The sequence below is a fragment of the Esox lucius genome, chromosome 17, assembly GCF_011004845.1.
Source record: "Esox lucius isolate fEsoLuc1 chromosome 17, fEsoLuc1.pri, whole genome shotgun sequence".
Taxonomy (NCBI): domain Eukaryota; kingdom Metazoa; phylum Chordata; class Actinopteri; order Esociformes; family Esocidae; genus Esox; species Esox lucius.
Window position 1 is genome coordinate 28597374 of NC_047585.1, and position 18475 is coordinate 28615848.

Here is an 18475-nt window from a genome sequence, read left to right on the forward strand (position 1 = left end):
GAACATTATCAAGTGGAGCACAGTGAAATTATTACCTAAAGTTATTTGGAAAACATATCTAATATATAAAAAACCTATTTTGATGTAATTGTTAATTTGCTTGTGCTCATTAGCTTTGGAGAGGGATTGGCTTATAATTCCAACCACACTATATTTTCCATCCCCCTCACTGTAATGTACAATGTATACTTTGTGGAAAAACTATTCAGTGCTGCAGTGCACATATTGTATAGAACGAAATACCCAGGAGTTTGTAAATGTACAATTATAATGTGAAATCAAGGTGTACTGTATGCTACATCCAGGAAAACTATATTTTCTATCCCCTCTTAAACTTCCAACTCACCATAATGCACATGAAATTCATATTGCATCATTAGTTAGTAGCTAGTGGCTTTTATTAGGAGTCTGGGAGGCGATTCATTAATAGTTTGAGAGAATGGATAATTGGGAGGGAGTAGATAGGTTATTAATAGGGAACAATGTTAAGACAGTATTGTCTTGATAAAACATTAAAATAAAGAAAATACAGTTCAGAAGCAGGAGAGACTAGTGTACAGGGAGGACATTTTAGCATTTCATGCATCAAGCCTTTTGTGTCATTCATGACTGTGTGCCGGCCCACAACCCACCACCCCCTCCCACCCCACATCACTGTTTGGGAAGAAGTAGGGGAAAAACTGAACAAAACTCAACAGCGAGCTGTTACACAATGACAGAGAGCCTCAGTATTTAGAGCAACGACAGAGAGACATATTTACTAATATACTAAGGATTATGCAATAACTGTTTTAAAAGGATCTTGAGAAAAGGCGCTGGCAGTAATAAGTATACCAAAGCACATCAAAGACAACATACACATGGCTGAGTCAGTTTAAGTCCAACCTATTGTTCTTCCAGCAAAATCTCTCCTGTATCTTTTACCACTTTCCTGTGCAATAACACATTTGATGCTTGAAATGCCTACATGAAATAAAACAAACAAAACTGTCCATTTCATACCAAAACATGCAAAATTTGCAAGACCACGTTTCTTTCATTTTCACCCAAATTAACTCCGCCATGGTTGGACAGTTTGTCGTTCCACTAGCTGTATGCACAGGCAGTAGCATACCAGATCGGTTATCAACAGACAGACAATATTTAACTGAGTCTACCCATTTTCCAAACCTTATCCATTTCCACACCAGCCCCGCCCAAGCCAGCCCTCCCCACGCCCCATTCTAGCATGCAAGTAACTAATGGGCATCAACTCCCAGAGCACAATGATTAACTGAAAGATTGATGTGTCACAGTCGGTGCAGGGGAGAAAACATCGCCGTAAATGCTGAGCACCTGTAGCTCCTGCCAGCTAACTAATCTAATTAAAGTTCCTTCAAACTCAAACTCTACTAACAAACTTATATACTGTTCGAGCCAACGTACAGTGCGACTGTATAGGTAGTTACATTTGTAGCTAACGCAAGCTAACATTACCTGCTTGTTCAGCTGGCAATAAAACTAACTTGAATTACCTAGTACTTATCAACACCAATGCACATTATTAGAGAGCATACACCTTTCTACCAGTCTTTACTGAAACAGGTGATGAAACATTCTGTGTTTGACAGTCTGACAATGACAGATCCAGATCCAGATGATTTGACACAAAAATAACAAAATGCTACATCTGGACATATGGGGCTTAATTTAAGCACGAGAGGAATAGGAGATATATAGGAGTGCTGAGGATAAGGCTTCATTGTGAGGACAGCTGGCTAATATTCTGGACTTTGTGTGGTGAGCTTTTTGGTGCCCAGAGCTGCTCAGGCATCTCTCAAGTGGGTGCCACACAGAACACAAGTCCAGTGGTTTTAAGATCAGGCTTCAGTATTATACTCTGGGATGGGCTAAACAGGGCAGCAGGCCCAGTATGGGGCTTCACAGACAGCTCTTCACTCACTCCCTGCTGATTTAAGAGATGGTTATATGGGGTGGAAAACAAAACAGCACACCAAAAAAAAACATTATGGTCCCCAGCATCTTTCCAGAATCATTCATTGTCCAAGAGGAGTTTTACTAAAACCAATTACAAGCTAAAATTACAGATGATCCAAATTCCTTTTTATTAATTTAAAGGCAGTTTTAATTAGATTAATCAATTAAGACCCAAACTGCATGAATGTCTACTTCAATGAATGGCCCAGCCTGTGTCTTTTTCCATAGTCGATTCATACAACGCATCAAGTAACGATGTCCCACAGCATTATGATTCACACAGATCACCCCAACGTTCCAGCAATCACACAAATGACTTTAATCCTATAAATTGACATACCTTAAAGTCCATAGCCATGGAGGACAGTCTGAGTTATGAATCATGAAGGCATGGAACAACAATCATTGTAGAAAGCCAGGGGCCTCAGGGTCAACAGTTTAGCAAAGCACAAGTCAGGGTTTACCCAGCTGTGCTCTGGACAATGACCCTAAGTAATGCACCCACACAGACAGACCCACAATGTAGAGAGTTGCACAGAATTGGAAGACAATTGGCTTTTAGAATTAACGGCACAGTGAACCTTTTCCTTATTTTGGTGCTATACACTAAAACACTGGAAACAAATCAAACAATTACTATAGTATTGGATTAAGGCATAGATTCTTTAGGGTTTTTGTGCTTGGATTCATAATTAATACAACTATTTTTTTTAAATAGCCACTCTATTTCAAGGCACAAAACGTATTGGGACAACTGGCTTGACAAGTTCTTCTGGTTAATCAGGTGGTCACCCCTCTGAGCCTGGGTCCTCTCTAGGTTTCTTCCTAAAATGCAGCCTTCTTAGGGAGTTTTTCCTAGCCACTGAAATCCAACACTATTGTTGTTTGCTCCTTGGGGTTTAAGGCCGGGTGTCTCTGTAAAGCACTTTGTGACAACTGCGGTTGTAAAAAGGGCTTTATAAATAAATTTGATTGATTGAGTGAGTGAGTGTTCTGTTACATCATTTTTGCAAGCATAAGAGAGATGTCTAGTCCCAATACTAGGCTTTGCGCTTGTCTTTGTAGTCTGCTATTTGTTTCTCTTAACATTAGGAGCAAAAAGATTAATCAATGAAATTGAAGGAAGCCCTTATGAGGCCGACAAATCCGGAGAAACCATAGGCTAACCAAAACTACACTTTGGAAGATCATTAAAAAGAAGAAAAGTACTGTTGAGGTCAAAAACGGCAAAGCAATTGGCATGGTAAGCCTACGAAGACCTCCACACTGGATGACAGAAGATTGCTCACCGTTACACTTACTGTCCAGTTTAGGAACATTAAGAAAGGAGGGATTCATGTGTCAGTTCCTACCACTGATATAAGACTTCCCTGTCAGGACCACTTGTTACCCTAAAAAAAACTACAGACTGTAAAAAAAGAGCCTACAGAGTGCTGGGAAAAAAGTACCGTGGACAGATGATAAACATTTTTTACATTGTACCACAGTGATGGCAAGAGGAACATGTGGAGGAAAAGTAACTGCACAAGATAAACAACATGTCACCGTGTGCGAAATATGGTGGATGGATGTAACTACTGGAACAGGCTCACTTGTCTTCATTGACAACTGCTGACTGCAGGGCAGAATTTAGACTGAAGTTTACAGAAACATTTTGTCTGATGTTGCACAAGCGAATGCCTACAAACGTATCACACAGCAAGACAATAACCCTAAACACAGGGCCTTGTTTCTACCAATCCGTCATATAGAAACAACCACAACAGCTTGCTGAAGTTCGTTAACTATCTGGTTAGTTTATTAGGCTATTAGAGAACTTGTTTAGTGGCAAATGGGCGCTGCGCTAGAAGAGGGAGAGGAGTAGGAAGAGTGAGAGGTCCATTTTTTATTGCAAGGGTCTACAGAATGGGAGAAAGATTATATTTTTCGAAGTTACATGTATGTGGTGTCAAATTAATGATGTGCTCTTTAACACAAAGTTAACATGTAATTTGCATCTGTTCTTAGTTTTTGTGCTACATGGGTTTGTTTGATGTGTAAAAAATATTATTTACTTTGAGAATTCTCAGTAATCTACAGCAGCATTCTAGAATACTATTGGGGTCTAAAGGGTTAAGAGATGTCTGTCAGTCAGAGCCAGCCCCCAGCCCTGCAAAGCTCAGCCAACTGACACAGGATGGGTGTGCTGGCTTCCTGAGCCAGCTGAACAAAGGGTTAACATGTACTTCTGTTTTACTTGTTACAGCAGCCAGCCCAAAGAGGAAGTCAGAAATGGGGGCTGGGGCAGGAAGTGACATCATGCCATCGGCTCCACAGCCGCAACAAAGTGTAATAAAGAAAGATTAGTTATTAAAATCTCATGTGGAGGAGAGAGAAAGAGAAAAGTCTTAAAGGTAGGATGACTGATTTAAAAAAATAACATAATCCATTCGGGGGAAAAGTAGAGGATCTTACTACTTTAGATATGAGTAATATATCTGAGGGATTTCTTATAAATACAGTATCCCTAGCCCTAGAAAGATATTTCAGTCTTAAGAGTTTTTAAATAATCTTCTATATTAGTCAAAGCCAACCAAAAAAAGGGAACCATGAAACTGGAAACTACCCAGGGACGATCTATATCCACAACGCAGGCAGAGCTGTCATTCATTTTGGATGCAAGAAATTGGAAGAAAGAAATGTCCACCTACTATAGAAAATCCACATTTCAGCAAGTGTAAATGTGGAGCCTCTGGGGAATAACTGGTTGTTTTGCAGGGGGGCAACAAAGACTGAAAACAGAACCCTACAGCTTTAAAGAGAAAGCTCTTGAGGGAGAGGACAGTGTTACAGAAAAGAATAGAACAGAAGAGAATAAAGGCTCTTCAAGTTAACATGAGCTAATGATGAGTTGCTAACGGTCCCAAATCCACTGGCCAATATTGGTCTTGCGGCCAGACATGGGATGTGTAGGTCATGTCAGTCCCGTTCTTTGGCATGAGATACTATCCAGAAAACTGACCTTTACATTTCTGCCTGTCTAGAGCATCTGTCACAGCATTAACCCTTTGGACGCTGGCCTGTGCCAGTCAGGCATACCTCCCTGGGACTGCCATTATCACTATCAATCATCCGGACGCAAGCCTGCCTGAACACTGTCAGACATCAATGGCACACGACAGATACATCATTCGGGATGTATACACACAGCAGGAATGTGGACCCTATAATATTTTTTTTGAGTGTTCCTAAGCACATACCTGGTCAAAAGAAACCACTGGTGAGCAGTTTTAATATTTCTACTAGCTGCTAGCAGTGGCCAAGGACTCAGTCTTATCAGAGTGGTGTGTAGGTGAGCTCAAGGTTAGCTACCCTGCGGATGACACACTGCAGCTCACCCCAGGCCCTCACACCTCATCCACCACAGAGCCTGTTCTCCTCCTGTGTCCTTGCCTCCTCCATTCTCCGCATCCATCTCTTTCCATTTCTCTCGTTTTTATCCTTCCATCCCGCACTCAGCCGGTAGAGCACAGCACATTCATTGCCAGGATTCTAGGTTTTATTCCCGTGGCCATTCATACGTAACATGTGTGCACGCGTGACTAAATAGCTTTAGATAAAAGCTTCTGCCTAATGGCATACCCCATCTGACCCTCTCCTGTACCAGTGCTCTCCACAAGCCAGTGTTCTTGTGAAAGGTATGGAGCCTTTATCGCATGTCATTGTTTGTCTCTTGGCAGTAGCACACAAAGTGCAGTGGGAACCCATGGCAACGTAGAAGCACATTAATATCCTACACTATCTTCCCATGCAGCAAATAATGATGTGGTGGGAGCTGTGAGTGAGTGAGACTAGTGTATGGTGAAGGACACACACACACACACACACACACACACACACACACACACAGAGAGAGAGAGAGTGAGAGAGACTAGTGTATGGTGAAGGGCAGAGAGAGAGAGAGAGAGAGAGAGAGTGAGAGACTAGTGTATGGTGAAGGGCAGAGTGAGTGAGTGAGTGAGAGAGAGAAACAGGCTAGCCTATGGTGAAGGGCAGAGCATATGGGCCTATATCTGGAACAGATAAAGGCTTCTCTCGTCCTGGGACCAGACGACAGATTTCTTCACAAGTCTCCTTAATTGCTCACTTGCTTGCTTGCTTACTCTCACTCGCACACACTTTCCCCCTTTTGGAAGTAGTCAACCGTTCAGGTCCCTCTGTTGGCTAGACTTGTTTACAGACTAGGACGCAGCAGTTCCCACTTCCCTGTACCAGAAATACGTTATCAGAGGGAGGCTGCACTGCCAAATGAGCCCTGAGATCAGCCTCTACTTCTAAACCCACCTCAGCGGGACCAGAGCAGACCAAAGCCTAACTCAGCAGAAAACGGCACAGGGTTTCTGGCTGTAAACGGTTACTGCTTATAAACATCTCATATTCACACAAGGGGTTGGGACAGTCCCGAGAGATTTGAAATAAGCATTGATTCTTAAAAGCATTCACTGAATCGCAGACTTTGCAAAAATCTCACGTCCCAATCACTACCTCTGGGGGTCACAGGTGAGCGTTCTTCCCCAGTTCTGAGCCACTGACCTAAGCTTTAAGTGTCATTAGGAATCTGCATACAGAACAATTTAAGGGCTTATTAATAGACTTGTTAAATAGGCTGTTACAAGAATAATTGTAGAAAGAACCTGTGAAAATCTGAAACTGTCACAGAAACTTTAAGAAAAGGAACCACTCAATTGCATTAAGTTTTATAGGGTTTTTGCACTTAGCCCCCACAGGTTAACAAGATAATGGTGTGAAAACAAGCAACAAAATCTGCTTACACTTCATACAATCCTAACGTGACACTGATGAAATTAAGCTTGATTGTTGGAACTTGAATGCGCTAGCGTACACCTAAGAACTATCTGACAAAGCTACAGCAAACCTAACATTAAGGGTTTGTTAAAGCACGTTATTATAATGTGTCTATTTGTTCCCAGAGGTCAGTAGGCATTGGGTTGGTCCACGGATGCTGTAACCCATGCTTAAAGGCATTTATGTTTTGCTGGGAACACAACTGCTACAATTCGGGCCGATTTGAGATGCAGATCAAGAATGTCTTGATGGCAGCCACAATGAAACGTAAAACAAGGGCGTAATTACAGCACATGCCCGTTTGTTTTAACTGTACTGCCTTACCGTTAATAACAGCCTCATAACAATGGCTTGGTTCCACATTATCTTTACTGCCATCTCTGGGGTGTGCTCTCAGTCATGTCTGAGTCGCTGGGAGCAGCAGACAGTACAGTGGGATGTTTGTTGATGTGATGTCAGTAGACAGGGTCAGGGCGACGCTTCTTTCCAGAGAAACACTGCTTAGTCTGTGTAATCAGTGTACTGTAATTACCCTCCAGCCAACAGAAGCCTAAGTAGCTATAACAAGGGGGAATAAGGCCCGGTTTTTGCAGGGCTCTAACAGGTAAAGCACCAAAACATCTCTCCTAATGTGGTCATTATAACATGACATACGTACTCAACAACTGTTCCGTACTGGAGCCTCACTGGGCTTTCAAACCGCTCTGGTGTGGACATTCACCATGAGCAAAGAGTCACTGGGCTTTCAAAATAGCTATACAAAAGGGCAACCTACCTTTTTTTAACAACAGAAGAGTGTCAGCCAAATGTAATTTAATAGTCAGAATGATAGGCTTGCTAGAGAAATTTACATGAATGGGTACCTCAGGGGTACTCCAAGCAGAGCAAAATTCTGTCACTGGTACAGTAACTGAAAAAGGTTTGGAACCACAAGAAATAGTCATTAGTGACAGCCTTACTCTGGAGTCTCACATGGCTTTCACACCTCCAGGTGCTACTGGAAATACTCAATCCTAGCCATTCAATGAAAGCAAGTAGGCTAAATCATTTAACTGAAATTATGCTGCGCTTTAATTATTACTTTTGAGACTAAACTGCTAGACAAGCAGCCAGGTCTGACTGAAACAACAATTTTCCAAGAAGAACAAATCTGAACACTATGCACTCTAAAGCCAACACCACAGCTATTCTCAAGTTTTAGGGTTTGTTCATCCTAAGAAAGAGAATAAAAACACTAGACAGACTTGGTTAGATAGATCTGGTTTGCATACTTTCCATAGCTTTTGAATTTAAGTTTGAGAAGTATCACGCAGGATTGTGGCCTTCAAACTTGGAAAAATGCAGCAATATGTGAGTGCACCGCTCAGAAACTTGTTATAGTTTGAACAGAACGGCCATCACACTTGCAAAACTCCGGGGGAGGGGGGGGGGGGTGTACCGAAAATGTGTCACACACAACATCGGAAAGGCGTCTTCTCGAGTTACCGATATCTGCAAGTTCAAAATCTAAAGTGCACAGTATTCTTCGACTTGGCAAATGTAGTGTAATGCCCTTAGACCAGTAGCCCTTAGACCATCTGACGACCCCTACCACCACTATATAAGACAATACAGCCTCACTCTTTACTGGATGTGGTCTGGTGAAGGCCTTTTGTCCCCCATATAGCTACAGGAGGAAAATGCATGCACACTTCTATCAAAGCTGTTACATTCTAATCAAGTTAGCTCAGCAAACATCTTATCCCGAAAGCCCAGCCACAACAATTGATGTGGAGTTCTAGGGGGAAAGCACTCCTAGAAAAAGAGAGGTATTTGCGTCTAACTTGTTCCTTGGCTGGTGTTGTTTTTCCACCGTAACTGATATGGGTGCCTGATTGTGGTCACAGATTAGACGGGATCCAGATTTGTAGACCTACAGAATGTCCTTGTGCAATCCTGGGGTAGACAGTATTATGTGCAATGAACACAATGGCTGCCAGTTTCCAAACCCACTGAGCGTCTGCAGTGTGAAATGTCTATGACAAACTGTTTGCAGGATTAACAGCTTAATGACATACAAGTAACTAGGGCTGTCACGATTATGACATTTCAGTTGACGATTAATTGTTGCACGAATAATTGCGATTAACGATTCCACTGTTTATAACTATATATTATAATAAAATGTGTATGCCACTATTACAGTGTAAGCCAAAATCTTCAGATCTGTGGCGTTTGTGCTTTAGAGCGCCACCTTTCAGGGCAAATCCTCAAAATAATTGGGCTCACCTCTTACATTCAGCTTAAAACCAAAAACGCACCCAGGGCAGGGCAGTTGTGTTCGGCTTTGGAACTACAAAATCAATGTTGGTAACGAATTGCTCTTCCCAAAACGCAACCTCAAAGCAATGACAATCACATTTTCCTGCGCATTGTGACGTTTCACCTCTCAGCTGCAAATATTATAGCCTAGATATCTGAAATAGCCTTGCTCACGTAGCAAAACGTGTTTCAATGCTCAGTTAATTCATTCATTTAAAAATGGACAAGGAAGATTCACTTTATTCTCAAACGTTAATATGAAATGGGAAAACATTTCTATATATCCATTTTAATGCACATTTTCACAATAGGAAATACGGATGGAAATGTCAACCTACAATATTAGTAAAAATATTTTACACAGTGTTACATCAGAGTTGATGCGACAAATCTATTAAATAATAATGTTGTGAAATTACAAGTGCTTTAGGGCAAAACATTTGCAAATTAGGTTCAAACATACTGAAATTAAGAAGCAAATACGTTTCAGTAAATGATCTGTGCCTACAACTTCCCGCAGAGCTCTCCAACTCTTCTGCACCCGTACACTAGACACTCTTGATGGAATCCTGATGGAAACGGACATAATTCCCGTGTTGAGACATTTCTAACATTGGCGTAAAAATCCCTCACTCAGATTGGAAACAAAATATTGCGCAAAAAGCTGGTCATGAAAATTGTGATCTGATAGAATTAATTGTAATTCTACATACACCTTGTAGAGCGTTCAAAAATATAACAAGAAGGGATCGGGATCCAAAGTTGATTATTTGTGGCTACTAGCATCTAAGTTATCAAAACATATGCAAAACTCTAGAGGACTTAGCTATAATGAATCTAGCTGGCCAATAAGAGTTGTGAATTCCATAGAAGTGCAAGCACCGGTCACATGCTTTACAGACGTGTGACTGACTCAGCTGTACCGAACTACCAGCCAACTTCAAAAAGAGAAATGATGTAACAGGTTTGTTCACCTTGAAACCTAGTGCCTAAGGCCACTTCAGGAGTTTAGTTCCAGGAAAGAAAAACAAGAAATATATATATTTTCAGGGGCATTGAACGTTATGGGTATTTAAAAATATCCTGCTATACCCCCCAACCCTATAAAACAAAGGGGGAAAAATGGTATTGATTATTCCACTCAAAGTGGTGCTTTCTGAACTTTGCACTGCGTTACCCAACAGTTATAAATGACCTGTTAAAGTTAAAGCATTAATGTATTAATGAATACATTTTAATAGACAAATGTTTTGATGACCTTAACCACATTAACTTGTAATTACTGCATGGAACTGTTTTCAAGCGAACTTCAACCAAATTTCCCTTTTAGACCCCATTTCAATGTCTGCTGAATACAAAAAAGGAACTTTGCTGATTTGTGCTTGTGGGCAGCGGGGTCGAGGCTAGAGAGGAACAGAGAATTAATACGAATCAGAAAGCCCTCTCGAGATGTGTCACACTATACCTCAACATTGGACCATACTCATGGTCTCTCATACAGAGCAAGAAAAGCTTAATGAATGGTTTCCTCTGAAAAAACATGAATGATCAGAGCAGACTAATTGAATGCATTGTCACCAGATCCACACCACAAGCACCCAACCACAGAACTACTCAGCGTGTGAAAGAAAGCCAGAACTAGTAAGTCAGGTAAGTTAAGTGTGGTAATGAAATAACTAGCTAATCAGACGCTCAAACTGTCTCGATATTAGCTACAGTGCAGGAAATGGTCAGGCTCCAATTAAATGTCATATGAAAAACATCCCTTAGAAAGAATGAAAAGACCACATATATAATTTTAACTGAAATAAGAACTTACATGAAAATTACTATAATTCTGTTAACTTTTAACTGTAGACTGATACACCAAGTCCAATTATGCCTATATGGAGTAAATCAACAAAATATAAATACCTATATTAATACATGGAAGGTTAAGTGAGGGATTGCAGCAACGTGTGTTTGTTAGAATGTCAATTACCAAACCAACTAGTTTGGTTTCTTTCTATAAAGACAACAATATAAGACGTTACCCTCCTTTTAACAATTATTAATGAAGACGTTTCTTCAATAAAGTATAATTGCCACATTTGCCTACTGCCCTAATTACTTGAAAATGAAAATATAAAGGTTCTGTCTGTTACATGCTGACCTACAAGTAATTATATCTCTGCTAACCCAACATTTCAAATGTTTGACTTAAAGAATGGCCATATTGCAGTCAGAAAACCTACCATTGCAGTTATCTTAATTATAATATCCAGGAGAATGATCATGTAATCAGAAGAACGGTCTCTCAGAACAGCCAGAGGCAGAATGGTAGGTCCGCCCAACACAGTCACTGTCAGTGGCCCCGTTAGCAAGCATAGCAGTATACTGTGCGACCATGAACAGTTTTCCAGTGGAATCCAAGCCAGTCCTACATTCTAGCCAAAGTTTGACTTCATTGTGCAATGAAGTACATGTGTTTTATATCATGTCATAAAACAGAACTCCTTTCATTACCAATAGGAATAAATAACATGGCTGCCATATCAGTTGTTTTTCCAACCCAAAAATAGTCAAGGTATCAGTCAGGAAGCTGGAATCAGTTTTCCTCATCCATAGTAACTAAAAATATTGTCCAGTACAGTACAGTGATGACCACAGAATGTGTGTATTTACATAAATGCATGGCCAGGTATGCCTACAAGCAATGTGTGAGAACGTATTTTTTTTGTGCATATACAGAAATCAAATCGGTCTACAGTAGGGTCAAAAGATGGTCCGTTCTGCTCATTTCCTCCCAAATCCAGGAATACAATGTATTTACAGCTCCCAGAATTTCACAACCCTAGTCTAGAGTCAAGTGAGTGAACTGTACAGACACGAGCTCACACACGGAGGACCATTCCATCCCAGCTGAACTGAAAATGGGAGGTTAGGAACATTTAAGAACATTAAATAAACAGAGTGAGTGATGGTATTTAACAAATGTTACTTTCGGGGGAGGGGATTAATTGTTAATCAAAGTCCAAAATCTATAGGGAATTCCCTGAACACGTTCTTCCTATTAATTACCACTGGAGCCTTGAAGAAGCCTCGACTCCACTGTAGCATGAGATTCTGCATTTCTGTGGGGACTTAGCGATGACGACTGCGGAGGTTCTAAAGTAATGTGGTAGATGTCTGGTTAACATTCCTGCGTCCTCGACAGTCCTTACTCCGACGGGAAGACGAGAGATCCATAATTTCCTTCTATCCACAAGTCCAGAAATAGCAGCTGGCTCCGTCCTTCATCCAAGTCCCACAGCGCTCCGAATCTCAAATTTGTTTAAGAGAGGATGGGAGGGAAATTCAGAAGACACGTATCAGGTCAGACACACGGAGGAGGTTTCTCTCTGGTGTCTTCAAGCTAACAGAAATTAGGAGCAAGATTCTCCTCAGCTGCTCCACAGGTTACCCCAGTAGCAGACGTGGGGACCTAAAAGGGTTGCTTTGAAGGAGGCGAGGTGAACTTCTGAGTTAGGATGTCACACTCATTCCGAGCTGACGCTGGCACACACAGGCTTGACAGTTTAGGTGAAGACGAAGAGGGAATGTGGGAATTGATATAACAAATATGATCCAGGAGGCTCTCCCAACAATGTTTACTGAATAAAGACCAAGGCCTTAAGTCTTCAAGGTTGAGACTCAACCCAATCAATTTATGTCTGCAATGCAAAAAGGCAATATACCAGTGTTCTCAGGGACAGTGTTCACTATTAGTCGCATGTCAGATTAATAACATTTAAAAGCTGCGTTGTCGATAGTTTGATCAGACTGAACTGCAACCTAGGACAGTTTTCAGTTAAATACATTGACTCATACTTGGGATTAGTAGCTCGAGTATTTTCCCACTAGAACTGGAAAGCATGTTTGAAACAAAAGCAAATTAGACAATGTTAATTCAAACTGTAAAATGTTGCTTTGTTAAAACCATTCATCCAAACCCATTGTGGAGTGAAGAAACAGAAATGGTGCTTGTTTCACTGACCAGGGCCCATACATCGAAAGTCAATGTTGGAGTCTCACAGTCAGCATAATCCTCGTGGTTCAGTATCAGCTATGCTAAATTCTAATCTCCGCTTACTTCAAAAGCTGCAGCTGATAAACGTTTGGGGTGGAGTTTAACTACCCATAGAACCAGGGGTAAGGCCTGGAACCACAGCTCACACCTTAGACTGAAACTTACATAGCACTCAATTATTAGCTAATTTTATCTGCTTGTGGTGCTTGGCAAATGTAGGTCTTCACAGAACAAAACGTTGATGAAACACTTTTTTACATTTAAGTCATTTAGCAGACATCTACCCAAACAACTTACAGGAGCAAGTAGGGTTAAGTACAGGGCAATATAATTGATTTGTTACCCCCTTGTCAGCTCAGGTATTCAAACAGAAACCTTTTGGCCCCAACCGCTAGGCTCCTACACTTCTAATTGTATTCGGTCTTACTCCTGATATACAGCTGAAGATCTCTAAATCCTGAAGACGTTGTGATACATCAGAAAAGTCAGCAATAAAGACTGTGTTCAAAAACCACGGAACATTAGACACCATGAGGCTGGGCTAATCAACCCCGGTCCAAAAATGCTCCAAATACTTGTTTTCGGCCCTCTAGGATTGCAGTCGAATAACCAATAATCACATTTCAATGAAGTCTGAATGTTAGTAAATCAGAGAGTGTGTGCTAGGAACAATGGGAGAGCAGAGGCCTCTGTACAAAACAGCAGTAAGGCCAGATCAGGCAATCATCACCCAGTCACATCCAGTAATGTCTGCTAGTCCTGTCAGCCCTGCCCCGTGACACACAGCCACCTAAGATTAACGGACTGATTTGCCACTACAGCTGGGCATCAAATCACAGAGGTTCAAGATGACTGGGCACGATAGGTTAACCTTAAACAAGGCTGCCATTGTCTGCTCGCCAGAAAGATTGTTTTAGTTTTGGCTTCACAGCATTAGTGGCGCTCCGAGGTGAGACATTCGTCTTGAATGGACGGTTGAGCTGTGCATCAAACGGAACGTCGGCACCACCAAACCACGGGTCCCCTTGGATGTGCTGAATCTGTTTAGAACCAAACAGCACCAGACACCCAAAAACATTACTCTGACTGATGGATAATGCGATGACTGTCAGAGATGGCACATTCTATAATAGAAACTTTGAGGAAAATGCTTCCCCATTCAATCAATTTATTTTAAGTGACGCTGTCTAGGTATTGTGACTCAATAATTAGATTTTATTGCTCACCACATGTCTGCTGCAGAAATACAAGATAAAACCATGAAACACTTTTTTGTAGGTGACTTTAGAGGCCATTGAACACTTCGGTCATCTAGAATAGGTTGACATGGGGAAAGTTCCAGAAGAAGACAGTAGGACCACTCATTTCCAGTGCAGTTCCCCATAAGAATCAATGACATACTTTACATTTCAGTTCCCACAAAGCATTCTGAGTCACTAGGCTTCTCTTCTGGGGCTCACGTAGCTCACCATTCACCATGAAAAAAAAAAACATGAACAGACTTTTTTTTGGGCTCAAGCACGTGCTTCAGCCAGCTGTTTGGCTCCAGAAGCCAATTCAAAACATTCCCAACAGGAGCCCTGTGTCTGTCAAAACAATACAGAGAATGGGGAGCAAAGTACACAGCAAGTAATACTTCACGGTCACTGTTCAGGATGGGTGGTTGATAGTGGGCTATAATACGACCTCTGTCACAAATCACTCATAGCAAAGTCATGGCACCAGACATTTTAGTCATTTTGCTGATGCTCTTATCCAGAGCAACATCCAGTAGTGAGTGCACAAATTTTCATAGTTGCACAATTGTATTGTTTTCAATAGCATCATTACTATTTTAAAAACATACTAATAAATGAGATTGTTGTGTAAAGGTCTAGAAGCTAAAGCTGATAATTCTTGATTTCACACTATTTTATTTAATCAGGAAGCTTAGTCATGGAGTTGTTCCCCAGAACAATTGGGCCAGTGATGTCACTCACGTGTTTGTTTTGAAAAAAGTGCAGCAGGAGAAAGCAGGAAATTCTGAGTCATTTGGTTAAGTCGCTAGCCAGTTAGCTAAGTAGACTAAGGAGTTAGGGATTCATAGTATTAGCTTTCTGCAATGTTTGAGAAGTCAAAGATCTTTGGATAAGTTCCCTGTACAACTTCAACAGACTGCACACATTGCCATTCTCAGTGCTTTCATTTCCCCTTTGCTTACTCAGGTCCACATGCATACAGACCACCTACAGCACAATGCAGTCCCTCCAGGATTCCACTGAGATTGTTTGTGATATCTGCTGGCTAAAATGCTTGATTTTGCAGAGAGAATAAGATGAAAGTAGAAGCTAAGTACTACCTATACTTGTAGAAATGTATGAGCCTGATTTAGCTATTTGTTTAGGTCGGTTCATGTTTGATAGCATTATTAACTTATAATGTGTATAGAAAATTGTGCTTATAATACGCTGAGTGATTGTAATAGAAGTTCATTTGTAACATTCTGGCAATATCATATATCCTATATGGAAGGAGTGTTGGACGAAAGCAAAACCACACAAGAACATGTGACTCAACAGAAAATCCAATCCACTGTGATGACAGTCTGTCATTCTCAGGTCTTACACAGGCCCGTCCTGTCATACACAGGCCCGTCCTGTCATACACAGGCCAGTCCAGTCATACACAGGCCAGTCCAGTCATACACAGGCCAGTCCAGTCATACACAGGCCAGTCCAGTCATACACAGGCCAGTCCAGTCATACACAGGCCAGTCCAGTCATACACAGGCCAGTCCAGTCATACACAGGCCAGTCCAGTCATACACAGGCCAGTCCAGTCATACACAGGCCAGTCCAGTCATACACAGGCCAGTCCAGTCATACACAGGCCAGTCCTGTCATACACAGGCCAGTCCTGTCATACACAGGCCAGTCCAGTCATACACAGGCCAGTCCAGTCATACACAGGCCAGTCCAGTCATACACAGGCCAGTCTCCTGAGAAGGGTATAAATTAGGTAAAGTTCATTTTACAGTGCAAACACACCCAACTCACACCTATGTAAATGAAAAACCAAGGCCTAAAATGACCCGTGCCCCTTTTCACTCAGGTATTCCCCTCAATACCTGACCTTAAGTCAAAGGCACTGACAATCAGTTTCCGCACAACCACAAGGTGTACATTGATTGAAACGAGAGGTGTTTTGGGTTAACAGGGAAATGTAACATATCAACACTGCAGCCTAGAGAGCAAAGGTCTTGCCTAAGCCAAAGTCAATTACAATGGTTCAATTCTCTGAAAGTGAGCACTTTACAGACTGTAATAGTTTATTGCTTGTGGTTAATCATTGTCTAGTAAGACTTACATCGATAACATGGGGCGCACGATGCACTATTGCTTGGATAGGTCTGAAACTTCATAGTAGAAGTAATAGCTTCATCATAAAAGGCACAGCTGGAGAACTATGAAAGCAATCGAATATTCCCCTTCACCAGCTGAAAATGTTTATGGAAGGCCGGACCTGCAGTCAGGGAATATTTAGTTGCAGTTTACAAGTGGTGGATATCACTTATGGCTAGGCTTAGAGGTTAGAGTTGGTAATCAATGAGCAATCATATTCTGAAATACACCAGTTAAAAAATATTCTGAAATATATTTTACAGGCCTTCACGTTGGGATAGGACAGTATTTGGTACTGATTTTTACTTCATCAGAAGTAACAGCAATTTGTCAGGAAATTCCTGAATGACAGAAGTAGTTGGTCAGAAGTTTGATACCATTTACAAGAACCTGTTAGGGAGGATTTTACGTTTTCGTTCAGATAGAAATGGTGTGTAGAACTAATGCGGATATCAAATATGTAAAACAAGTAATCCCCCCGCTATATATGTGGTATATCCAACGTCGGATAACGTTTTCGTTCAGACTACAGTTGGCACTGCAGGCTTGAGAAGCGGATACTAAGGATAAACTCGACCGTGTAGCTGTAGCCTACATCAAGATGGCTCATGAGACATTCGGGAGCGTCGGTTACCCACTTCTCGTCACACACTACCTTAAAGCGTTAACATCTACCATTTCCTCACTAGATCCCGATCTGCACCCGTTATTTGCAATAAAACATAAAAGCAGCTTTACTCATTGTAATCTTGCATAAAACTAACCAACTATTTATGCGTTCTTTTACATTTTATGTGTATGAATGGATTAATGTAATTTAAATGTAATGTTTCATAACACATACCTAACAGGAGCAGTTTCACTTCTCTCGCCGCTTTCTCTCCATCTTCTCGGAGGTTTTTGTCAATCATTTTTGACCTTTCAGCCGCGGCTTTATCTTCCTGACTCACTGTACACCCCATGGTTCCAAGTGCACGCTTCAGGACTGCTGCTGTTTGGACAAAATCAAGGGGAAAAAATAATATTGCCTACTTAAGGTCTGTACCTCTGGGAGCGTTTGAAAATAAAAAGCGTTCCCAGACCAGTGTTGTGGGGTTGAGAAATGCAACTTCCCCTTTGAGGAAAAACGGCTTGAATGTAAGTTCGATTCACGAACAGGCAACAATTTATTTATTCGATGTAGTGCCAGTTAAATTTTATATAGCGATTTTCCCTCGTTAGTAATATTCCAAAACTACGTTTAATGACTATTTCTGAAACTCCAGTGACATGCTTTCCATTTGTTTGTCATTACGTGGAGACAAACTTTGAACAGTAGGCTAACAACTTCTGAGGGCGCGTCAATATGATCTGTCAAGTTCACGTTCCAAGAACAGCATCGCATTTACAGCAAGTATTATTTTTTTTAAATCCACAAAACTTCAGCAAAAGTATTCCAGCTGTTAAGACGGCGAAGCAGATTTACGGATTGATTTCCGATTTCAATTTGCAGTCGAAACCAAATTTACAACCACTATGAAGAAGCGATTGTGTTTCCTTGTTTAAATCTAGGTGTTCTAACTTTGAATGCCGTTATGCATTTTTCTCTTCGTTAAGACTTATCACGTTTATAAGCCACACCCGTAGCAGCTGTGGAGTTCCCCTCCGGCGGACAAACCGAAGACCGTTCTGTCACCTCGAAGCCTTAGTGCGAACCAATGATATATTGGTACCAGTGCGTTTTGGAAAACGCCCACTTACTTTGCTTTTTGGGAAATGTAGTGTTCGGTGAAATTGTAGCACACTCCCTTATTGAGTGAGGGAAAATATACATGATAAACGTTAAGACGTTTAGAAATGTAATATAGCATGTTTTATTTTGCTAATAGCATTTTGACCGGTACCTTTTGAATGTTGGGTCCTACTCTTACATGTTCAAATGTTG

The 18475-nt window shown here is 41.2% G+C and overlaps 1 protein-coding gene across 1 annotated transcript in view; it reads right to left on the bottom strand.

Moving 5' to 3' along the window:
- Positions 1-18205, bottom strand: part of LOC105017175 (guanine nucleotide-binding protein G(i) subunit alpha-2-like) — a 71560-nt gene extending 53355 nt beyond the window's left edge. The window contains exon 1 of the mRNA XM_010881569.4: positions 17396-18205. Coding sequence (XP_010879871.1) covers positions 17396-17513 — 118 coding nt within the window. The 5' untranslated portion in view covers positions 17514-18205. The remainder of the gene's footprint in view (positions 1-17395) is intronic.
- Positions 18206-18475: the final 270 nt, after the last annotated feature.